Source organism: Fusarium oxysporum, chromosome 3, assembly GCF_000149955.1.
Source record: "Fusarium oxysporum f. sp. lycopersici 4287 chromosome 3, whole genome shotgun sequence".
In the NCBI taxonomy this organism is placed as follows: Eukaryota; Fungi; Ascomycota; class Sordariomycetes; order Hypocreales; family Nectriaceae; genus Fusarium; species Fusarium oxysporum.
The window spans coordinates 3,673,697-3,699,039 of record NC_030988.1 but is presented as its reverse complement, the minus strand read 5'-3'; the positions used below and the strand labels follow the sequence as shown (position 1 = coordinate 3,699,039).

Genomic DNA, 25,343 nt, shown 5'->3' with positions numbered 1-25,343 from the left:
TTACGAATCAGGCTGAAAAGAGGGGTGCTGGTCAGTACATACAGTTGTGCCGTGAATCTCTAGATCATCCTCATCTTATTTCGGTGGTACGGGAAGCTCTTTGCAAGCCTTATCAGAATATCATATTCGTATCACAAAAATTTGATATGTCAGAGATCTATGATCTATCCCAGCGATGCAGGTCTAGATTTGCGGACATTTTGCATGTCCCAGATGCGAGAAGCCTTCCAGTTATTGAGGTTCTACGGGATGAGTTTGAAAAATGGGCGTCGTACCTTGGCGTCTTTGCTCACGAGAGTGTGTGCCTGGACACTCGATTGATGTACAGCGACTCTCTTCGAAATCTGGTTTTACAACTGCTTCAAATATCAATGCGTAACCTAGAACGCAGTGAGTCCATGTTGATTGTTCTGCATGATATCACTTACTTAGCTGATTCCTGGTTCCACCATAGTTGTTGAAATCGAGGATCAAAAGACATACGACTTGAGCGACACTTCACAGCCATCAGTCGTTGCCGAAATGGAATCGGAAGATACTGCAAGTATTTCTTCTCCACTGATTGAGTCCTTAAAGGCTCTTGAAGAGGCTGTCCATGGCCTTCATCGTTTGGGTTTGGCAATACGCCATTCATCATCGACGAATTTGACGCAGAGGATTACTTCGTTCATTGAAAAGGTTGACAACGGGTCAACAGAGGGCTTGGTTTTCTCCCGGCTGAAAGAGAAGCTCATCGATATACCCAAGCGGAAGGGAAAGCCTGGGGCTTCTATCACGCTCTGTAAGCAATTGGCCGTGTCCATTGCTTTCCGATATTTTCGTATTCAATACCGTCACAGTCATCAACTGAAGTTAAAGACTCCGAGACAACATGAGCCAACGTCCGAAGCAACTGACGAGCCTGTTAGCAAATCTATAGATGTGTCTGCACAGAAATCTAACCTAGGTTCACGAAAACCACTTCAAATACGAGTCAATCAGCTTATATCTGACATATCAGTCACCGAGCCCACAATTCCAGACTCAAGTAAAGCATTGGAAAGATACGAATCTTCCTCGCCTAGATCTAAGGGAGCTACGTCTATTGTTTCTGTTCAGCTGCGAGATGCCATATACCCTGATATTCCTCAAGCAACAGTTACCTGTTGCCCATATTGTGCACAGAAGTTACCAGCTTCTGCCAAGGAGAAAAGAGCTTGGGAGTAAGTATGCATGGAATATATATCTCACGACTTCGACCTGAAACCTCATAGGAGACATGTTGATGATGACATCGAGCCGTATACTTGTATATCAGAAGAGTGTGTCGATCCACCTCAGCTGTTTTCTCGATACGACGCGTGGGCTAGGCATATGGAGGACAAGCATTCTTCTAGATGGACGGAAGAGGTCCACAAGCTTATCAGCTGGTGCTGCGATATTGATCACGAGGAGCAGTATTTTGACGATGAAGGCGACTTCGATGAGCATGTCAAAGCCGATCATCAAGATTGTGGAACAAAAGACGAAATTTCAGAACTCAAAGAGTGGTGCGAGCTCCGGCGAGCTCGGCCTCCATACACATGCCCGATATGTGGTTGTGTACCTGAAGACATTGCAACAGTTGTCCCATGGCTAATTCAGCGCTCCTCGTCGATACATAACTCAGAACCACATCAAATTAGCAGCGACTCCGAAGTCGAGTTACGACGTCGCCTATTCCGCCATATCGCTTCCCACCTTAAAGGCCTCGTCTTGATGTCAATTATCTCTCTTGACCGGCCGAACTCTTCGCGCTTTTTTGCTTTCACGAAGGAGTCGCTATATGAGGACTTACTCGATAGCATAAGATCACAACTCAAAGATGGCCTTGAAAAGAAAAATACGACAGAAAAGTTCGCCACGCGAGGAATGGTCAAGCATGTCCTTTCGCCGTCAAATCTGGAGGCTGTTTATGAAGCCTTGAAAGCCGCGAATGCAAAAATGCCAACGGACACTGACCAAGTCAACGCACGTAAATTTGCGGAAAAGGTCAAGGAAAGGAAACTTCAACATTTCTTGGCAGTTTTAATATACGCCAAGTGCTCAATCGACGCCACAAAGGAATTTCTGGATAAGCTAGTGTTTGGAAATGAGGCGGAGTTTCAAGAAGACCAAGAGACACCAAACCTCTTACCAGCCAGCAAGGAATTTCTTGAACGTCTCTTCTCACGGCCGTCTGATAGACGAGACTTTTTTGATGAGCAGCGCACCTTCTGCACCCTGGTGCTTGGGAGTCTAGATGTTGTGACGATTCGCAGCGATGACCAAATATCACTGCCATGGCTGGAGCAAGAGCAGATCGGGACCGGAGCTTTTGGCGTTGTATATAAAGTCACGATCCCGAAGGGCCACTTAACCACGGATGGGAATTTCAGTCAGCCTACTTCGAGACTCATGACCGTCGCTCGCAAAGACTTTATCTGCGCCGACACCGCAAAGGCAAGCTTCAAGAAGGAGGTCAAAGCAATCAGAGATATCTTCAGCGGCCAGGCGACGCATGACAACATCCTCAAGAGTTTTGGCACTATTGTCATAGAAGGAAAGCCATCGACCTTTAGTCTTCTCATGCCATTGGCAGATCTGGACTTGCAGGAATATATGAAGAGAAATCCGGAAATACCTCCTGGCGACACGAGTACACGAGAGAGCATCATTCGCTCTGCTAGAGAGCTTGCGGACGCCCTTGATTTTCTTCACAGGAAGATGACTACATCAGAGGGTGATCCGATTGTTTGCTACCATATGGACCTCAAGCCGAGCAATATTCTTATCTTTCACGATACTCGCAGAAGATCAGAAGCTTCCAATCGTGACATGATATGGAAGCTTAGCGACTTTGGTCTCTCGAGAGTGAAGACAAGAACAAGGTCACAAGCAGATCTAAGTAATCTTTTCAGGACACGCTTCAAAGACCAATCCAGCCAAGCCTCAGCGACTCAAAACTTCCGAGGTACAGACATGTTCCTACCAGTCGAAGCAGAACTAGAAGGCAGGACAATGAATGGGAATAGTGATATTTGGTCATTTGGTTGTATTCTCAGCCTCATTTTCACATATATGGGAGAAGGATACAAAGGCTTCGGAGGCTACAGCGAGTCACGACTTTTGTACAGCAACAAAAACGTCGACTATTTTTATCAGTACAACAAATCCAATATCGGGTTCGAGATTAACCGCGGAGTTGTTGAGCAGCACGAAAAGTTGATAAAATTGGCCGCCGAACGGAGTCCTTTGGAAGGAGGTGCTGTGAGATATATGCTCAAGTCCCTAGAGAGTGAAGTGCTCTTGATCGATCAGGGCAGCCGGTGCGGTGCAGATAGAATTGTCGAACTTTTGCAGACGACACTGAAGAAGTACAGCACCGTGGAAAGCGAGTTCAGCATCACCGAAAACGACTCAATGCCTCATTCCCTAGTTCAAAAGGCACAAGAGAAGGTTTTAGGGTAGGTTCATAATCAATATGATAGGAAAAGAATGACTAATAAAAGATAGCCTTTTCCGACGCAAGAGCAAGCAGTCACTCGCACAGACAAATATTCGTCGATGGAGACTAGAAGTGGATAAGAAGCTAAAGTACAAAGACTGCGTGTGCTCGCCAGACGGTAGTAGGGTAGCCTACTGGACCGGCAAAACCATCACACTATTCGACGACCGCTCTGGGTTAGCCAATGCAATACCGTACCGCAGGGTCGATAGTATGGGTTCAAGAATGAGTTCAACGGACAGTGAACGAGAGTCAACCCTGACAGTCGCTGGACAGTATTCCCTTGCAGATTGGAGTCGCTCGTGGAGATCAGTGAGGCTAACTAACAGATACTTGATCGCAGCAACGACAGATGAATTGTTCAATGTAAGTACAGGCAGTTATACACTACTAGATTGTCTCCAAGCTTAACCTACTAATCTCTCACAGTGTTACATATTCGACGTCGAATTTGACCGTAAGCTGAACATGTACAGCAGAGTAACCCTGTCACATCCAGAAATTCATATGCTGGCAGTTTCTCCTGACAGGAACTCCTTGGCCTGTATCCTTCAGGATAAGAGAGGCCGTCCTTCATTATTCACTGGCAGAATTGTATTCGATCCAGCTCCTCAGCCTGCCCCAGCGGCAAGGTAAATGACTCCTAGAAATATTGAGCAATCCTAACATATGATTTAGCATCTACTCGGACACGGCGAAGAGCGAACACAAAGATGCTGGTGTTTGTATCGTTGATCAAAAGGCTACCCTCCTGGAATTGCCTCCAGGCGAGATCACCTGCCTGACCCTTGAAACGAGAAACCAAGGTTATATAATTGTTCGCAATGGTTCAACTCTATCGGTGAATGTATTCATCATCGAGCCTTTAGATATGAAGCAACAAGATTTAATGCAATGGGTTAGTATTGCTGAAACTATATCATCATCTTCTAACAAGACGTCTCCAGTCCATGAACAATAATGTCGAAAGATTATTCACCGACATGGCGTGCCTGCAGAGTGATAATCAGAGCCGAAGATCCGAACTCATCATAGCCTCACAAGCGGAGCGACTGTTCCATCTCAGATACGAAGGTTTTGAATCGAGTCCAACGGTAGTCATCCATCCGCCCATCCAAAACTATCGTATTCTGAAGATCGCAACTGTCGAGCATTCGAGAAAGATTCTTGCTTTGGGGTCGCAATCTGGGAGCGACCATCTTCTTCTTCTAAACATTGAAACCCGAAGTCCAGATGTTCGGCCGAAGATTACGAAGCTGGCAGATATCGGTGTATCAGCGGGTTATCAAGCAAAGCTGAGTGTTTATTGTGAGGGAAATGAGACTATTGCACGTATCATGGTGGACATACTTGAGGGTCCGTATTTGGTGCTTCAGATAGATGTCAGCAACTCGCTCGGTACATAGATTTAGGTAATAGGAATCCTCTGCTAAATTACACAAGCTCTGGCCCCTTATCAAGTTCCTTCTTTCTCGTCCTCGTCTTGATATACATTTTTATTGAAGGTATCTTCCAGGTTATTTGCTTCAGCGGTGTTTTCTGGATCAACAAATGATAAAACATATAGGTCAAGACAGTCATAGCCGCAGAGCAGAGAAAGTAAATCCAAAGGATGGGGGTTCCCACGATCTGACGTGACTCGTTATCGAAATCGAAGAAGTTCATACCAAAGAAAGACTGTGACTAATCAGCGTTATATATGGCTGGAGAGATGGGCAGTTGAAACCTACTGCCACGAAAGATGCAGGCAAGTATAGTACAGTCAGGGTAGTAATAACGTTGTTCAGTTTTAGCATACTGTTGTTTTGCACCTTGGCGTTCAATTGTTCCCGGAAGGATAAAGTGTTAGCCAAAAGCTGTGTGATCTTCTGAACTCGTTGTTGTAGACATTCTGCTACTCTGGTGTAGCCTGCACATTCGCGGATATGTTGCTGAAAGGCTGCCAATGCGGATCGATTCGGTAATCTTCTCGTCTCCACTATCGGTCATCTCACGACAAAGACATAATAGCCAGACCTGCGTATTTGGATATGATATATCGATATCAACCGTGCTATCTGGATATATCGATATTGATATATATCGATATTGATATATATCGATATTGATATATATCGATATCGATATAACTCTCTGCCTCTTAAATTGATATCGAGATTGATATCCACCGAAATACCGCTCTCTGATTGGCTGAAAAGATCTTATCAATCGATTAGATGATGAAAAGGCTTCTGTCGCATATCACCACTAGGTTCGTGCGACTGGATATGAAACACGGGGCGTACCTTGGGGTCGCGTATCCGGTTTCACATCTGGCCTGTCGCATAATCCTAACATGAGCTCAAATAGCTGTTCCCGAACACATGGCTGTTCGATTTCTTTTGTTCTTTAGATAACTCTCATCAATTGACGGGTGCCATCAATGATCCCTGTGGAGCCAATTGTCTGACAACTTCTCTCAATTTCAACATCAGCACCACCATCTCAGTACTCGTTCAAACGGCCCTAGGTATTCTAGCATAATTAGCTTATCCAGGTGATTTATCGACCATGGCATCATCTCAGACCACCGCCGCCTCTACGCCCTCGATTTCGGACCAGCCCATTACTGGGACGTCTCTGGACTTTTCCCTCTTCTTCAAAGCAACGTATCCTGATGAGGACACCCAGAACACCACCGGCGGGTCACGTAAGCGCAAATCCAGGGGTATGGCGATGTATCGATGTCTCCATTGCCCTGCCGATAAGCCCTGGGCGAATCGGAAGCGGGACAACGCATGGCATCACGCCCGGCGGTGCCATGCCGATATTATCTCTTCCCTCGATCGCACGCTCATTGGGGGCAGTTCTGATGTTCTAGATGATGAAAGGGAAGCCACACGCCCTCGGATTGATGCTTTCTTTCCCTCTCGTTACTCGGATGTCTCTCTCCGCCGTATGTTCGACCGCGATCGGTATTTAGATGCAATAATCAGCCTAATCACACGCCGCCGGCTTGCCTTCTCAGCAATTAACTGGGATGAGATGCAAGAGATTATGCTAGCAGCTAATCCTGCTATAGAGGACCTTTTAGTGACCAACCGAAGTGCTCTAATGCGACTGATTGATGCCACATATGAGTTATATTCTTCTCAGCTCATGGCAACTCTTGAAGCTTCCATCTCAAAGATCCATATCCTCTCTGATCTCTGGACATCGCCCCATCGCCATGGGATACTCGCCATCTCTGCGCGATGGGTTGATCAGGATCATCGGCCACAAAGGGCACTGCTAGCGATGCCGGAATGTCTCTATAGCCATAGTGGTGAAACCCAGGCATCTCTAATTATCGATACACTGGCAAAGTACGGCATTGCTTCTAAAGTGGGCTACCATGTAGGGGATAATGCCACTTCAAATGATACCTGCTTGTCTTATCTCTCACGGCGGTTACGAGACGACTATGGGGTACGATAGCCCTTCCCTTATCTCTGGATTAGGATTAATCGGTTGCTAGTTGACGTTTGATCCCTCTAAGCGCCGTATCCGCTGTGTCGCCCACATTATTAACCTATCCCTTCAAGCATTTCTTCTCGCGTCTTCAAAAGAGGCACTAATCGCCGCTCTTGATGCCACCGATGATACCTCAAACGATCAGTTGTTTGCACAGTTCTACGGCACCTTGCACGACGCCGGACAGACAACAAGAACAGATGAAGCCCATCAGAGAAGAAGAGCTTTGCGAAGAGGCAATCGTATACTTGAGAACTTCACTGGATGGCAGCATATCGTGCCCCTACGGAAAGTACACAACATCGCTGTCTGGATACGTAAATCTACGCTTCATACGGCTATATGGGACGATGAAATAAAGCTCCGACTAGGTATAGATAATGCCACACGCTGGATTTCATGGTATCGATTGTTGGATAATTTTCTGCGTTACCAATCCCGTGTAAAACAGTTCCTAATTGAACATGATAGAGAGCTTCAAGACGATATCCTGCTAGCTTCAGAGTGGGAGTTTATTGAACGGACGCATCGTTTCCTACAGCCGTTTGCCTCAACTACGTTGTTGGCCGAAGGGGCGCGATCTACACTCTCCCAATCACTCTCGATAATGGATGTTTTATTGCGACAGTACGAGAAGTATAAGGTCGGTGGCGATGTTTTTTCTTTTATCTAATTGATCGGCTAACTAATTGTCTTATTTAGGAGCTTTATAGTTCAAAGGAAAACCATGATCCCCACATGGTACACTGCATCGATATGGGCTGGTTCGTACTTAATAAGTACTACACCTTATCAGACCAGACACCTGTATATGCCGCCGCACTCCTTCTCGATCCCTCGAAACGAAGAAAATACATTGAGCGGAATTGGCAAGAATCCTGGCACGCGCCTGCTATTGCTGCTGCCCAGCAAATTTGGCTAGATGAATATAATGCCGCGCCAATCCCAGAATCCTTGCGGGTGCCTCTAGATGTGTCCTCTTCCTCTGGGAGGCAGCACAACGAGCTGGATGAGTTGTTGAGCGATATTGCTGTTACTGGTCCTATCTTAGACGACGCCGATGACTTCGAAACCTTTATTGATGCACCACCGACCCGAATAACTGGCTCTCCTCTCCAGTGGTGGCTACATCGAGATCAAAGGAAAGCATATCCGCGGTTATCCCGCATGGCAATTGATATCCTCTCAATCCCTCCTGAATCATCTGATGTTGAGTCTCACTTCTCATCGGCGCGGCGTACGCTATCATGGGATAGAGAGAGCATGACCTGCGAGAACCTGGCGAAGGTTGAGTGTGTGGGCAACTGGATGTGCGAGGGTATCATTGTACCCAAGTCTCACGGTGGCAGGGGCGTTATTTCCAGCGTTGCTGTTGAATTTAGCGTTGAAACAGAGGCAGAGGACTTTCTAGATTAGGGTACTTTCTTGTTCTTTCTTCTAGCCTACAAGAATTATATGTGGTTTATCTGGATATCAACCTTGCTAAAGTGGCTATGTTGTTGTATGGATATCTACCTGGATATATCGATATCCAGATAATTTCTCCCACTTATCTGGATATCGATATAAGGGCCAGAATTTCGATGGATATCGATATACGCAGGTCTGATAATAGCTCTTCAAGGACGTCCCTTGAAGCTGCCAACATAGTGGGGACTTGTACTAAGCGGGTCTCAAGAAATGCCAGCTCAGTGAGATGATGGTATTCCGTCTCGGTCAGTTCCTCAATAAAGGTGGCTACCGCGTTGTTTGCCTGCGAACAAATCAGTCAATTAATCAACTTCGTTGGATATACCTACTATCTGAATCAACAATTTCTCCAAATAGTCGTTGTAAAGTCTCCACGCAGAGAAATACGTTCTAAAAAGCTCTTTGTGTAGCCAAAAGAAGTCCTGCTGGATGTTCTGAGGACCTACATCATTATTCCAGCTCCAGATTCAACTGAAAGAGGACTTTGACGCGTCTTGATTGGGCCGTTATCCCTGTTTTCCTCTTTCACTTGAAAGGGGCTACTTGGCGAGACTGCCGCGACTCCACTTTCAGCGATGGTAGGGGCGCTTTATCATCTCATTGGTGCTTTGGTCCTAACCCTGGACGGTTCTTATAGAGTTTGAGGTGGTAGCTCAAAGCTTCGCAGCGTGTGTAATATATGTAATATAACGTGAATCACAAGTATGTGAGCCAGACAAGTATGTGAGCCACTTTTCTTAGCCTTCAAACTAAATATTGCAATAAAAACACCACAAAGTAGCTAATCAATTAAAATTACTTACTATCCTCTTCTCCAGATACCTCAATATCCTCCTGACATGTTCTTGCATTATGTCCCGTCTTGCCGCATATACCACAGCGCCGAACCCCCGGTCGCGCCGACCTTCCTTGACCCCCACTCCTCGACGATTCGGCCACTACCTGCGTATCAACATCCATCTGATCAATTAAATCTCTTGCTTCTCCTACAGTCATCATTCCTCCTTTCTGTAGTCGGATTCTTTTTGCCCTTCGGCGCCGGCTTAGTATCTCATTTGCCTCTCGAACTTCCCTAATATCAGCCCTCAATAAGACATTCTCATGCATTATTGCCTTTGTTCCCTTTGCAAGTGACTTCAGAGCTCCTAGTATTGACTCTGGGGAGCTACTTTGGTGCCTTCTGATTCGCCTATACAGGTATTCAGACTGAGATTCTGCCTCGAGAACTGTCTTTGGTGTCTTTGAAGTCCAAGGCTGAGCCTGGCTGGCCTCCTCCACGGGAGGTGTTGGAGTCCGTAGCTGAACATCAAGCTTTGAGATCACACTTTCGGGGTCAAAAGGAACAAGTCCAGCTCCTCTGAAAGCCCCTCTGATATTTTTTTCGGTCATAGTAGCTTGAAAGGCGGCGGCAAAGGCAGGAAAGAACTCGGTCTTCGAAATGTGATGTACAGACCTTCTGATCAGATCCTCAATTTCTCGACCATATGCCTTTTTAAGCGGCCCAAAGCACCCAATGTCGAGAGGCTGGAGTAGATGAGACGAATGAGCCGGCATACAGAGCGTAATAATCTTATTTGCCTCACAATATCTCTCAAATTCGACAGAGTGATGGCTTTCGTGGCCATCAAGGATCAGAAGACGATAGGAACCAACTGATCGATCGGCTGTGCGTCGGTCAAAGTGCTTTAGCCACTCGAGGCCAAGTTCGTTATTTGTCCAGCCATTTTGGCTCATTGCAATAGCCCAATCGCGCGGGAGGGTAGGTTCTTCATGCCAGTTAGCAAGGTGATTTTGGCCCGCGCCAATGATGAACGGCTCAATCGCCTGGCCTTCCGCATTAATCGCCTGGATGACTGTAATCCATTCACGGTTTCCAGGCTGCACTGATTTCGGTCTTCCAAGCCTTTCTGAACCTGTAATGACCATTCCGCTTGAAATCATGCCCATCATAAAGCCAGTCTCATCAAAGTTCCAAATATCATCTGATTGGATACCGTATTTCGCGATTGTGTTCTCTACAAGCTTAAACCAATTTCGAATAATAGTCGGATCTTCACATTTGGCTCTCTGGTAGTCATATCTCCGAAAGAAACGCATCTTGAGCTCTGGTTGTTGCTTGATAAAATTGTTAGCCCAGTGTATGCCGACAGGTGACGCGTTGCGGTCAGCGAGGAGACAATTAGCCATTGCTTCAACAAAAGACAGTTTTGGGGGAAACCCTTGGGAATCTAGCTTTAGAATAAAGCGAACTAAAGTCCTTTCTTCTAGATTAGATAGCTTTCGTGATCCTGGGGTCCAGTCGCGTCGGGATTGAGCGCCATTCTGGCGGCGACGTAATGTACTGCGATCGACTTTGTATATATTTGCAGCGCGTCGGGTGCTTAATTTTGGGTTATTTTGAAGGGCTTGAAGTGCAAGAAGGATTCTACCTTCTTTATTAGGTTGTGACATACTGGGTGCTTGAGAATTATTTGATTAGATACTGATGATGTAGGATGAGGGATTTTTGGCTCACATACTTGTGATTCACGTTATGTGAAATAACTAATATAGATGACCTAGCAACGTGCACGGGCCAGTTGCGTTGTATCCTGTCATGTTATAGGGATAGGCGGTCAATAGGCGGACGGGTACCCGTCCTTCTAAAATTGGACGGGTCCCGTCCCAATTTCCATATGTGGTATAGTTTGCTCCGCTATCGGACCGCCAGTATCGTCACCCTTACACTTGCAAGATCCAGTTCCAGATTCAACGCGGCTGAGATACGATGATCCACGAGCAATCCGCCAGAGATACGTCACGTCAAGAGATGATTAGTATAAGGCCCAGCCACCGGGAACCTCACTAGGTAACCGCCAGTATAGGAAAGCAATGGGCCTGCCTTTAGCATATCCAAAAGCAATCTACAGCTGGTGTCTTGATTATAAGCAGATGGGGAGGTGCTGCGCAACCTCAATGAGCCTAAGAGAATGGACCAAAGAAGAGATGGTGGCTTATTCAGACTAGGACAAAGCAGAGCCTGATCGCATCGAAGCACAAGTAGCTAGAGAGACCGAGAACGGGCGACTGTTCACAAGCAGAAGAGGCATCGGTGAGCTTTGGGAAATAGCCTAGCAGGACATCGATGAACAAGAAGCCTTGTACTCGGCCATCGAAGAGGAAGAAAGCTGTATTGTGGTACAGCTCTAGCTCTAGTAGAATTTGGAGTAAATTTGGAACTCAGATATGTCGTGGCTATTCACCTCAAGCCAATGGTTTGTTGGAATAGCTGGTAAATGGGACTCGTCAAACTACTTGAGGCAGTGGAACAAGGCGTGAGGTAATCCGATAGCGGAAAAATTTTTACCAAAGATGGAAACTAGGACGGGACCCGTCCAATTTTAGAAGGACGGGTACCCGTCCGCCTATTAGCCGCCATAGGGATAAGAGTGTGTGCACGGACAGGACTGTTATCGTGCACGGACCAGTTTTGTTGTATCCTGTCATGTTACCACCACGACTGCGTACAGTAGATCATTTCTGAATGGTTGATAGGGCACGAAGTACAAGAAGAATCCTAGCCTCAATATTTGGATCTGACATATTTGGTGGTTGAACATTAATTGATTAAGTTGAGAAGATGTAAATTGCGGGATATTTTGTTGCACTCGCTTGTCTGTTGCACCCGCTTATCATGTACGTTACTATTAATCTTATCTATAGCTTTTGAATAATTATTAAAGGGATATTAACCTGGTGGAGGGGTCTTACCGGTGGAGGGGTACTGCATAATAAGTTTCCGTTCTTTACGCCTAGGTCTTACGACGTTGAATCTGCTTCATCTATATCCTCATAGAGGTCGAGAATACCGATCTTCTCTAGGGCAGCCTTCCCCTGGTGATCCAGAAACCGGATTTTCTCTAAATTAGTCCACTGGACGCTCCTTCCATGCTCTACCATGGAACCCTCTAGCTCACGAACAAGTTCCCCAAGTTCCTCATCCGCTCCCATATTTAGCAAGTCGCACACTTTCTCCATCATCGATACTTCAAATCCCATGGGGAGACTCTCCGGAAGCAGCGTCATGACACTAACAAAGTCCGATACTCTCTTTTCTCGCGGACTTGCATTCCTGCGGAATTGACTCCGCAATGTCTTGCTGCGTTTTGCGCGGGTACGAATTTCTGATGATTTCAGAAGGTCAATGATTTCCCCTTGCGCACGATCACCCTTTCTGCGGCTGCGTTTATCAAAGTCGTAAAGGGGGTTCGGTGCAAATATATCGGTGAATACCAGGTCCTTCAGGGTTGGTCCAACGGGGACTCCCTCGAACAGCGCCATGCTGTTGATATCTGCTCCAGCCTCAACAAAGGCTTTGATAGCTACAACATTACGGAAAAGCGCCGCCATGTGAAGAGGTGTGAATCCCCTAGAGTTCCTCGCTTCCAGATGGGACTTGCAGGGAAAAAGCTCAAACAGTAGAGTGTAAAGTCGAGAGTACCTGTCCTCGGAGGGCAGCGGCAGAATGCCCGCAGCACAATGAAGGGCGGTATCCCCGGTTTCAGGCATCACAACGACATCAGCTTCCAGGGAATACTTTCTGCACAAAGAGATGTAGTTCTCGACTCCATCGAGACCGAGGCCTCTCCGCGGTAGAATACTTTCAAGCAGCGTCGTATGGCGAATTTGTGCATTTATATCGGCGCCCCTTTTCAGTAAAAACTCCGCAAGGCCGAATTGGCGTGTGACGAATGCAGTGCGCAGAGCCACGTCTTTCTCTCTCTGTGGAAGATCTCCATTTATCTTAAAAAGTCGTTTAACAAAATAGAAGTCGCTCCGCATAGTACGTGTTGCAAGCTCGAGAATTGGTATATCTGCCTTGTAGAGCCAACTTGCAGGACATGAATGAAGCGTGTCAGCGCCGTGATGTACCAGAATGTCGAATTTGACCTCGTCACCCAACACGATGGCCCAGTGCAACGGGGACCTTCCCTCCACCAGCGTGGTGATATCGCCAACAAACGGCTGCAATGTTAACAGGTGCTCTAAAATGTCTGCAGTGCCGTGAGTTGCGGCTAGATGTAGTGCCGTGAGGCCGTCACCGCGAACGTGATTCGTCGACCCGCGGCGCACGAGAAGGTCGATGGTAGCCAGCATACGATAATAAAAGTCTGAGCCATGTCTGACCATTCTTCGGTGCGTATTCTGACACTGTATAGCAAAGTACAGTAGACCGACCTCTGATTCACAGCTTGCGTTGATCGGGTAAAACGGGGTGACATCCAGCATCATTTCGAGAATCTCCGCCTCGTGTGACATACATGCGAGTTGAATCGGATCGCACATCCGACTATGCCCATCATAGACGATAATTGGGCCGCCATCGATGTCTGCCCTAGCGTCTTGCGCCAGAAGAGCTTGGACCGCGTCTTTATTACCATGCGCAACCGCACGATGGATTGCAGTCCCTGCAACCAGACAGTCATTTGCCACGTCTGGGGATGGCCCGTGGTTGACTTTAGCTACCTCGTCAACCCTCGCTCCATGGGCTAGCAACCGGGCCGTAAGAGCGGACATCTCGCGAGCCTCCACCCTGACAATCCAATGAAGCGGAGACTCTCCCAGAGCGTTCACGATTCCGGCATCGGCGCCAGCGTCCAGTAATGAGGCGACAACGTCGGCATGGCCGGATCGGCATGCACAAAGTAAAGGCGTATCTCCAGCAGCGTTTTGACAATTGATATTCGAGGAGCCTTCAGCAAGCAGTTCAACAACGGTTGAGATTGAGCCGCTCGTTGCGGCATCGTGAAGATTGTCGCCGACTGCCTCAGCCCCAAGATGACAACAAAGGCTCTCTGTTTCACATTGTGCGTTCCGTACAGGCGACTCGGCATCTTCCACTGTATTGAAGACACGCGAAGTCAACGCATTCTGCGGAAGGGCAATGCCGAGGGCGGCGTGAACTCGTTGGAGGATGACTTGGGCCGGGCGATACCCTAATTCGTAGCATTCGGCAAGCGCCGACAGATATATTTCGTGGTTCTTCGCGACGCCAAAGCCAAGAAGGTGACATATTGCTTTCTCTACCATGTATCTTGGGTAGGAGGGGTCGGAAGTGCGGACGCATCCGATACGGATGGAAAGAGCAGCATATATCTGTTTCTGGATAGTGAAAGGGAGGCCGCAGGATAATAGGAGGTCGAAGTCCAATCCGGCGACCTATGCAGGTATCAGTAGCTTTCGTTAATTGGTATAACCTCGGCAGACACCTTACCAAAGGTTCATTCATTAAGAGCGGTGAGGCTGTTTTGGTTGGTTCGTTCAATGAAGCAGAATCGTGAGTCGCCAACCCACCCGGTTCGTCAAATGATCCAAGGGTCAGCGAGGGTTCCAGCCACGCATGCTGTTTGTTCTAACAAATCCGAGATCGTAGGTTAGCAACCCTGGTTCGGTAGGAACGAAAGGGAAGATATTGCCACAGACTATTCCGGGTGGTAAAGAGACCAAGAAATCGGCCATTCTATGGCATTCATCGGCTGCCGCACGCTGTGCAGCCGCAAAGTCTTTAGAAAGCATGTTAGCAATTCTGACTTTATAAGTGCGATCGGAGAGCTCGATGGCTACCTTTTATTGCGGAAAGATGCGAGCGACTTAAGAGTAATCTTAACCCGGGTCGTTCAGCATGCGCCTTTACTTTGAGAGTTAGGCGCATCAACAAATCTGTCGGTGGAAGCAGGGAATTGTGGTGAGTTGTGGAATCTGGAGCGATAGTTTCCAATGTAGGAACATCCTGACCCAGAACCGAAAGAAGGGTTTCCGAAGATTTCAGCAGCTTCTGGACTGATCGAAACACCCTCGAGTGTCTGGTGAAGTGAAGACCCCGGAAATCTATGTCGTCTTGCTCCAAGGCTTGAATAGCAGCATACTTGGACCGCGCAGTGTCTGGAAGTGATTGCCATCGACTAAGTCCTAACTGGGATTCAGAAGCTCCTGTCAAGGCGCCGATCTCCGCTTTCACGAATTGCCTAAGGATGTAACCACCTGTGCTGCTCAAGCCGAAGTCTCTTGTTTTGAAATTGCTTACACGGACGCGGTTAGTTACTATATGATAAGATGGGGCTAGTTAGGGGAAATACTTACTTCTTGTTCCTGGCAAAGGCGAGAAGGATTCGATCCAGGTCCCTCTTCTCTGGCCTGGCCCGGAGTGCTATGTTCAAGATCTCGCAGAAGGCATCAGCCGTCTCGACCGCATGCTGAAGATCGGGGTCCCTGATAGTTGATAAGGCGTAATTCAAAAGGCCTTCGCCTTTCTTTGCTTCGCGAATATTGGACTTCCTGTAGTGTCTCTCCCCGTCTATCAATTCCTCCCAGTATCTTGGATCAGTAAAGGGATCGGCTCCATCCAGGGCCACGCGCCAGACCAACAGGCCGAAGGAGTAGACATCTGAAAAGGGAAGAATATGCTTCGGGATAATTCTATCAGCCTCCGGTGCGTCGTAAGGCATCGTGCGGCCCTTCAACATGGCGTATGGTTCGGTTTCTGCCAAAACCATGGAACAGCCAAAGTCCGTCAACTTTGCACAAAAGGGACGAATCGCATTTTCTGGTTCCGCAAACACTAATACATTTTCGCACTTGATGTCTCCATGTACGATGCCGTTCTCATGCAGTGCTTTCAGGCCGTTTGCAACATCAACGCTGCATTCCCAGTAGGGTCCGTCAACCATTCGAAATGGGTCAGAGATAAGATTGAGCAAATTGCCCAATGGTGATGGGTCAAGGATCAACGCAGGGAATAAGGTCGGATCTGGACCTGGGTCCATTGGTTCAAACGATACCCCATTCAAGGTGTTGAGGTTCGGGTGGGTGCGCACTCTGGCCACCGAGCAGACTCGTAGCTCATTTAGGAGTACCGTGAATTCCTCCTTGGTATTCCGCCCCCCATATTCATAGAGAATGGGCAGTACACGCTTGAAAGCCATGGGGTTTCTACCCCATGAATGTTTACCAAGTACTCGCGATACAGAGGAACAGCCCCCAGCACCAAGGGGTTGTTCTATCCTATGCGTCCAGCCGGATTTGTCGGGGAATTCGACTATATTTTCGGAAAATGTTCGAAGCATTCTTTGGATCGACAGGAAAACCTGGTAATGATCATCTGTCTCGAGCTCTTTAGAACCGTTGCTGGCTGAGCTCGCGACGCTTCGATCGGTGATGCCACACTGGCTGTAGGTCGAGGCGGTCATGTTGGTGTCCATCTCCAGTGTCATTAAGGCAAGCTCCAAAGTACACGCTGAAGCAAGTACCACCGTCTTGGCTGGAGATGACCTTGAGAGTTGATGTAGGAGTAAAAGCAAGAACTCCTGCCCCGCTGGCCTGGAGGTGAGGCTACGTTCGTCTTGGTCATCGCACCGAGTTTTCCTTACCTCAGCAAGCTCGGGCGTGCCCAGACGCCCCTTTATCTTGGGCGTTTTTCAGCCCCCCACCCTTGACTTGTAGCGTAGAAGACTATCATAACGACAGGCGCTGAGTGACGGCTGGCACAAAAGCTCATTCATCCGTCAGGTTTATCGAGCTTGTTGCCTGCTGTCGGTCCCACATGTCTCACTACCCCGCTATGTCGGGCGCTTAGTTGAGGAAGGGGTTGACAACTTAGTGTTAGATACGCACGAATACGATGGGGTGAGTGTATCCAAGTGTGGACCAGAATGTTGTGATGTTATTTTATTGTCCACTTGATTCTTTGATCAGTCTTTCAAAGAGGGGTTTCACCCCTCTTTTGGATACAAGAATAATATTGCAATAAGGGAAGTGGAGCCCATTCCCAGCCGCCAATCTAACACTTAGTATAGTCTGCCATAACTTTAGCCAGTATACTGTAGCCCTTTAGAATAGCTACGACAGGGGAGTCTATCCAATCAAAATATGCTAATCAGGTAGTACGCATCGAATGTGTATAAATAAGCCCTGTAGTCACTGTGAACTTATCTATATGCGGTAAAAGTCGAGCTATTATAGGAGGGTGACAAGTCTTCTGACCCTATACTGGGGTAAGCTCTTGTAGCAATATTGAACACGGGGTCAAGTGGGGCGTGATACGTATTGAAGGGCTATGTCCACTAAAGGGATAGGTAGTTAGTCTAGAGTTAGTTACGTAACGTCATTATAAACGAAGTGGCTTTTTGAGAACAGACTTGTATTACCACTCTCAGCTGTCATGTCATATCATAATTCAGCCGCAGGTTGAAAAAACAAGTTAGCATAAATAAGGCTTATCCATAAAAGTAAGTCTAGACTCTGCTTCTGGGATTAGACCGGGTTCTTTTTAGTGGCGGTAGATCGGTTCTCCTTAATACGGGCAGAGGTGTGCACGTCACTCACAGCTATTAATAGGGGCTCCTTAGTTCAATGGCTGAGTTAGGTCAGGTGCTAACCCATTTTGTCATTTAGAGCATGCTTCTTGGGTTTTGCAACAGTGACCTCTATAGGCTGCCGCATATGATGAGCACTGATAAGTCCGGCGAATCACCGGGAAATCCCTGTCAGTCGCCCTGTAGTTTATCCATTTTGTCCTTCGAGCCAGCTGCGGTCAGCTGTCTGACGAGGCTGTCTTGTACACCCACGTTTGCTCGAACTTACCATCGCGAGTTGCTCAAACAACTCCGGAGCTGCTGATCTTTTGGAGAATTTCCTTTTACAACTTTCAACTCTTGTTTAGTTGATCTTTACGGAGAATGGAATCACTCGAATTTCCCTCCTACCACGACCAGAGCGACGGCGATTGCGAAAGCTTTAAGTCAGCAAACAGCAAGATTCTGGAAGATGCTCTAGATGACACGGTACGCCCCCCTCATCCTAAAAACGTTATGATCGTTTCATTGACACTCTGAAGGAGATGAGATATGAAGGCGCCATCGAAGATTGCCACTATTCGGACTCGGCAACTTCAAATGTGTCCGACCATCCTCTGCCTATCAGGCAAGTCTCTTCGTACCCTGCATCATATGTCCAAATTTCCGATGTAGATGGCGATCCGCTTCGACGGAAGGCCGTCGTTGCCGATCTGTTGTGTACTGGACCAATCCTCAGTCTCGCCCAAAACATCGGCGCCTGGACAAACCCGATATGGCTCGGAAATAGTGCCGCACTTCGCATTGATCAGTTAAGTAAAGGAGTGGCGGGTACGATAGCAGTATCAGAGCTCACGGAGCAGATGAGGCAATGCCTCGACCTACAGGACAGAAGCTGCAAGGCTGTAGTTTTCAAACGCATTCGTGATAGAGAAGAATCTATCCCAGACACGTATGACCGTCGCAAGAGGCATCAGGAATTCCTCCGTGAGGCCCTCATCCTCTGTCACTCGCCTATCAAAGACCACCAACATATCGTACGGCTGCACGCGATTTTTTTCGAACAAGATGGAGAGAACCACAACATGTCATGGCCGGTGATGGTTCAGGAGTATGCTACTGAAGGAACTTTATCTGACTTCATCTTAAATCGGCCAAGCGTCAGCTTCCAGATTCTGCAGCCACTGCTTCGCGACATAGCTTATGCCCTCTTCCACTTACACCATGCTTGCTTGATAGCACATGGTGATATCAAGCCGGATAATATCTACATCTTGTGGGATAGCGAGAAGCGAAAACTCAGTGCGAAGCTTGGCGGTTTTCAGTCCGCGAGATACGGCCAAAACCTAGAGGACAGACTGCAACTCCCCAGAGGCACACACCCTTGGGCGGCCCCTGAATGTCATCGCAATGGAGATAATCTTGTCCCGTTGAGTGATATTATGAGTGCCGATATCTACAGCTATGTGTTGGTTGTCTTCGGTGCTGCTATCGAAGGACCAGATGTTCTCTTCTGGTCCCGAAACTTGAGGGGGCGGCTTGGCGGTGATGGACAGCAAGACCTTGTTGAGCAAGAGCGCTATTCTGCAGAACTTACGTTCTTGCTGTCTCAGAACGCTCGCCAGGGCGTCGACCGACTTGAAATCCATAAGCTCTTGCAGTTTGGATTAGCCATTGACCCAAGAAATAGAGATGGACGCTCAATAATGGCTATCATGTTGGAAACAGACCAAACAATAGAAGAAGGAGAGTTGTTTCGTTCCCCAATACCTCCCTTTGACTCTGTCCAGGTAAGTTGCGATAATCCAGTAATCCAATTCAAGCTTACAACGGAGGTAGGCCTGCGCAAGCGTCCAAAGGCTTGAGACGTACCCAATTTGTGTTCAAAACAACGTCATACACGAATGGGAAATCATGGCTCAGGAGCGCCCTATCAACAAGCAGCTGGCTCTCCAGATTGCCAACGCCTTGCTCAACGGATGTGGTAACTATACAGACGCAGAGAGATCCACCAAAGCGTACAATTGGTTGGACCACACACATGTACACGCTTGTTTTGACGGCAACGTACGAGAAGCTCTCTGGCCAGAAGAAGCGGCACTTGACGGCGAAGGGCTGCTTGACGCATTGAGGAGCTGTGCGTTGACTGGGGATCCATACGCTCTGATTGAGCTGCGCGCCAGACTGGATCTTCCTTCCTCCAGCCGGGGCCAAAGTGCGACAGAAAGCATCAATCTAGACGAACCGGAGTACGAAATGGGCGTTATCAAAGAAATTGCTCATAGCCTACCCGCTTATGATTCTCAGGGTGGCGATTGTATTTACAGAATCGTCTACACCCTGGCAAGGCATGGTCGGGATGACGATGCAATTTGGCTGCTAAATGAAGTCGAAGGCCAGATCGTGGAGTGGAAAACCGCATTGCATTTTGCGATTAGCAGGAATAACATTCCTGCCGTCGAATCTCTTCTTAAGAGGCCCGGCTTGAACCCATACAAGTGGTATGATCCAAGGACAACCAACGGCCCAACATATTCAGCGTTCTGCTTAGCAGTTCAACTGAACCTTGTTGACGTCATGCGAATGATAGTGGAGCGCTATCCCCTCTGGCCAGCGCTTACCGCGTCTCATTCTGTAGACGGATGCTCAGTGTCGGTCTGCCATTGTTGCGACCCGAACTGTGTTGACCCAGCCACGGTAAATGGCGAGAACTATCTCATGGCAGCACTGGATCCGGGTCTGAGAGTCGATCGCATGAGGATCCACGGCTCCCGGTACCAAGATGCAATGAACGAAACTGTCAAACTGCTTCATGAAATGGGCGTTCGAATGTGGCCGAAGCCGACGGGCTCATGGGCTGGGAGAAGCGACGTTATCGACATTGCGGCGGAATGTAGTTACCCCTGGCTCTTGACTTTCATATTTTCCTACCCCGAGCTTTTCCCTTGCCTTAAACGCAGTATACAGCCGCAGGTCACAAAATACCCGCTCTGGAAAGCAGTTCTGCGAGGAAACCTGTCGGTAGTCCGCGTGCTTCTTCAGCATAATGCTACAGAGGTGCTGAAAGGAGAGGTGAACGGCTTCCCTTTCCTACACCTTGCTGCCTCCGCCGGCCACAGAGACCTGGCTATTGTTGAAGAGATTTGTATGGCTGGAGTCGATCTCAGTCTCCGAGACTCTTATGGACGGACCGCTCTAGAGCTAGCAATCCTAGAAGGGTTCTTCTCGATGGCGGACCGCCTGGTTGAGCTAGGGGCCATTTTGGACTCATGTAACGGCGATGGTATCACCAGCTTTGGGAAATTCCTCCAAATGCCCGGTTTGCCATTGGACAGAATTAAATACTTTCTCCGGGAAGCCGCAACGAAACAGCTACCTGATCCACTCTGTTGCAGACAGGTGGAAAGAAACGTCTTTCATGTCGTGGCTGCGTCAAATAGACGATACATGGCCAAATCGCGCCTCATGAGTTTATGGAGGGAGCTCATGATTCATCGGAGTGTTTACGGACCTTGGATTAACAAATTAGATCGCTTTGGCTTTACTCCGCTTATGCTCGCGGTCCTTTACGGACATCAAGAACTCGTCATCCTGTTACTGGAGGATGGGGCTGATACAAACGCATTCGGTGTCACTAATGCGATCACCCTTGCCGAGATGATGTTGCGCCGCGTCGAATATTTGCAAAGAAAAACTGAAAACACTCGAGAATCGAGGCTGACAAGGAAGGCAATTGAAGATTGGGCAGGCATTGTCCGTGTGCTTCAGGAGAGGGGTTCTGAAGCCAAGTACAGCCTCTTGGGGCTCCCAAAGGTGGATTACCAGAAGCTTTCCAGCAATTTTAACCCTTCTGTAAGACTACACGTTTAATATCCATCTTCTTGGGACCTATAGCACAGGCTAATTGAATTAGAATATCGGGCTCTACATCAAGGCTCTAACAAGTGGCCTCGAGTACTTTGGAAGTCATGGGACAGCGACTTATCAGGAGTCGGATGTGGTTAGCTTTTACCAGAGAATCCTCAATCCGCCGGACATTGCAGCTTTAATGCAAGGGAGTGCCGAGTATTTTATTATAACGAGCCTTGACCCATTCACAGCTGTGTCGAAGCCAATCTTCGAGGTAAGATCGCGTTAGGTATATGTAAGTTTTGATACTCAGGAAATTAAACAGAATCCATTCGTCGAGACCGAGTTTGCCGGAAGTGTAGGTCTAGTAACCGGCGAGTGCCAGAGTTCGGACCCCGAAGATACAACAATCATAGAAGCTACACAAACCTGGCGTAATCTGGACATCAACCTCGCCTCGCTGGCACCACTCTTTTTGCGCCTAGCTGCCATCGTTCTTAGAGCTGGAACACACGGGCCCGCAGGTGTAGCCTCGAGAGCGGCATTGACTCTGATCACCCACTGGATCATTCATGAACAGTTTGGTGATGGCCGTCGGGGCTTGAGGCTTACGCAGGATATGATAAATGATTTATATGGGAAGATCCAGGGGAAGTTGAGGGGTCTTCCTGTGGTCGGTTCGAAGTTGGCGGAGCTGATGGATGAGAGTGGGGGAGGGAGCGTTTAAGTGTTGTGTTGGTGTGGAACTCTAAACAAACTGATCGTTAAGCCAAGAAGCGTGGAACCACACAGCAAACGTGCAGTATCTTAGCTGGTATCTCGTTCGGTCCTGCCTAACAGTTGGTTCAGGCAGCCAATCCAAGGCTGGCGCCTCTACTTTCTCTTGCCAATGGCCTCATGGATTTTTAGCTTTTAGTGCGTTGGACTTATGTTGGGTCTTGAATGTTTCAATTATATTATCAAGGTTAGGAAATCTCCGGCATGGGAGCTACATAATGTTGCGAATGCGAGCTGGATAACCAATGGAAGTAGATTTCCCATTGAAGACCTCTAGGGCCATTTCTCTCAGATGTAACCTGTTCTGTATTGTCGAGTCGCAGGCGTTTTCCAAATTCAATTAGCCTCTGACCGATTACACCAAGTGAGCTGTTTTAGTCCGAATTTGAAGGAGAACCGTGATGATGACGCTGCTTCCTGCCATATGACTGGGCATTCGTCTACATTCTTCAAACTATAGCCTCCTCAAAGTTGTAACCCTGTAAACTGGTCATTATGCATTGCATTTTGCCAACTCCGACACCACATCACTATTGAATAACTTCAGTAGATGCTCCTCTTCACATTCGGTTGAGGAGTCGCCTCTACTAAGACAGAACTTCGTGGCATTGGCATAAACCTTCCCCATACGGAAAACAAGAGAGTCGATGCATTTGGTACTGAGATGTCTTTGAAGATCGCGCAGCGGTGAAGTTGTTGCGTGTTTTTTCCCGTGCCGTAGTTTACGTTTTTGAATACTCTCCACAGTTTCCCAGTATCCTATCTCGACAAGCAGAACTCCGAGGCTATATATGTCGAAACTCTGGCTGTATCGTATCTCCTGTCTAGTGGCCGGGTCAGTGTAGCGCGGATGGCGATACCGATCGCTGAATTCGTCTTGGTCGGGCTTGATTGTCTCTTGCTCAGGTGAATTAGGTCGGGCATAGTCGAAGCCCGAGAGGAAAGGATTGACGACAGATATCGTCCCATTTTCCTTAAAGAACAGAACATTTCTAGAATTCATGTTCTTGTGAAACCACCGTGATACCAAGATACGGTGTAGTGCGACAGACAGGGACTGTGCAAGCTCGAATCTTTGACCGAGGTCCGGGTACTGGGTCTCCTGGTCATTGATGAGGTCTTGAAGAGTGCGTACTTGGACAGAAGCCGAGCCTGGGGAACGACTGGCAGTCGCCGCCATGTTGACTGGGGCACGGTAAACTAGGCCTATCCGATGGTTGGGCATGAATTCCACGTCATCAAGAATGCCCAAGCAGTCCATCGTTCGATATGCTGCTAGGTTCTGACTGGCATGGAGAAGCCTGGCTAAATCAAGACAGGTGGCAAGAAATCGTTGTTTTCTCTCGGTGTTCGATTCGCATTTGTATCCCCTCCACTCCACCATGACATGCAGTTCCTTGACCTCGCGACCAATTTTGCGCCTGTAAGTCGTCAAACATCGCGACATATCCTTGTTGATGAAGGGGAAGCCCGAACGCGAGAGCATTAGATCGGCTGTTGATGGATGAGGAACTATTTCCGGACTTTCCCGGAGTAAAATTACATCCGCGGCGGCTGAGAGATCTCCCCTCAGGCCCCTGGAAGCCTCGCGAATCTCCTCAAGTCCAGCCCGGTCCCGATTGGACAGAATCGCTTGTAAGAGTAACCCATCCAAGCGAGCCTGCACCGGCTTGGGAACCAAGTTATGTAAGCCGTTGTTATATTTATGGATGTCATCAATTAATTCCCTAAGCTGTGCCTCTTTAAAAATAGCCCACCGTAGACGCCGGTAGGCTTGTCTCAAGGGAATCCCTATAGTGCGTTGTTGTTCAATCTTGGATCTGAGTATGCGCAAGGCTTCGTCGAGGGTCGATGCATTACCGCCCGTTCGGGGAGGTCGGTCGTCCACCGATGTAGCTATAAAACACGCTCTGGAGAAGAATATCGCGACTTATTGAGAGTCGCGTTCTGGTGTTGAACCACGAGGAGAGGGAGCTAGATACTCCGAGTCAAGGATCTAAAAATGAGTCACAAGCGCTGGGCCATTCAGCGGTCGGGCTCGTGCATTGACAGACCCAAGCCGAGAACCATGATCCTTGGCGATGATCATGACGCCTGGGGTAGTATTACACAGTGTCTCTGGGCTCGTGCACTTACATCCTCTCCTCTCAACAGGAAGAGATTGTCCCAAGGGCGAGCCCGGCCACTTCCATGATGGGTGAATACTTATACTCAGGCTGCACAGCTAGAGGGCGCGAAAGATGCACGTATGTAAGTCGAGAATGATACTTCTTCCCATTTGTTGAGATGCTTCTTCCCATTTATAGAGATCCGTGGCTTAACGGATCAATAGCTATTCCGATTCATTGGTAGCTGTGATGTACACGACTTCTTGTAATAGCTTCCTCTGGTTAGCGCCAGTCTTCTTCTCTTCAATCAACACAACATGCTCATCTCAAGACAATTGGTCGTGCCAAAGGTAACGGACGGCACTATACTTGATCGGTCAGGTTCTCAGCAACTCGAGTCTCCCCAGCCAGCTCAGGCCCTCTGCTCTAGAGCACGCTAGCCCTAAACATTAGCACCTACACGGAGGGGTCAATGATCAACGCTCGGACCTCATTTGGATGAGCTGCCCCTGCAAGCTTGCAACCTTCTCAGTTCAACAAAGGCAAAGCGCATTACTGCTTTTGCGTTATCGCAGGTTTAGTGCGTTTTAGGCAGCAATAGTTTCATAACATTTAGGCAATGTAAGTTGAGAAAATGCCGCATCTTGCCGGTTTTAACTATCTTACCTTCTGACATATATGAAGCAGCTTGTTGGAATTTATCGTACAAGGCAAGGGAAGAAGCTCAATTACAGCCAACACCTATAATACAGCAGGCGGTTTTATTCTTTAAGGGTGAATCGGTAGTATAGATTATCTGATTAGAACTTAAGG

At 47.9% G+C, this 25,343-nt stretch overlaps 4 protein-coding genes across 4 annotated transcripts; 2 read left to right on the top strand and 2 right to left on the bottom strand.

The window, feature by feature from the left end:
* Nucleotides 1-146: 146 nt before the first annotated feature.
* On the top strand, nt 147-4,911 carry FOXG_06741 (serine/threonine protein kinase; the record flags this gene model as incomplete). The annotated part of the gene is made up of 7 exons (XM_018385402.1): nt 147-390; nt 455-1,202; nt 1,254-3,464; nt 3,514-3,871; nt 3,935-4,137; nt 4,184-4,403; nt 4,453-4,911. The coding sequence occupies 7 exons, from the start codon at nt 147-149 to the stop codon at nt 4,909-4,911; spliced, it is 4,443 nt and encodes a 1,480-aa protein (XP_018242744.1).
* Nucleotides 4,912-12,265: 7,354 nt separating this feature from the next.
* FOXG_06740 (serine/threonine protein kinase) lies at nt 12,266-16,692 on the bottom strand (the record flags this gene model as incomplete). Its single annotated transcript, XM_018385401.1, has 5 exons — nt 12,266-14,665; nt 14,721-14,858; nt 14,951-15,032; nt 15,163-15,525; nt 15,587-16,692. The coding sequence occupies 5 exons, from the start codon at nt 16,690-16,692 to the stop codon at nt 12,266-12,268; spliced, it is 4,089 nt and encodes a 1,362-aa protein (XP_018242743.1).
* Nucleotides 16,693-18,180: 1,488 nt separating this feature from the next.
* On the top strand, nt 18,181-22,724 carry FOXG_06739 (serine/threonine protein kinase; the record flags this gene model as incomplete). Its single annotated transcript, XM_018385400.1, has 5 exons — nt 18,181-18,285; nt 18,339-19,586; nt 19,636-21,648; nt 21,710-21,919; nt 21,971-22,724. The coding sequence occupies 5 exons, from the start codon at nt 18,181-18,183 to the stop codon at nt 22,370-22,372; spliced, it is 3,978 nt and encodes a 1,325-aa protein (XP_018242742.1). The 3' UTR covers nt 22,373-22,724.
* Nucleotides 22,725-22,965: 241 nt separating this feature from the next.
* Nucleotides 22,966-23,908, bottom strand: FOXG_19375 (uncharacterized protein; the record flags this gene model as incomplete). Its single annotated transcript, XM_018399588.1, has 2 exons — nt 22,966-23,006; nt 23,053-23,908. The coding sequence occupies 2 exons, from the start codon at nt 23,906-23,908 to the stop codon at nt 22,966-22,968; spliced, it is 897 nt and encodes a 298-aa protein (XP_018242741.1).
* Between the last annotated feature and the right edge of the window lie 1,435 nt (nt 23,909-25,343).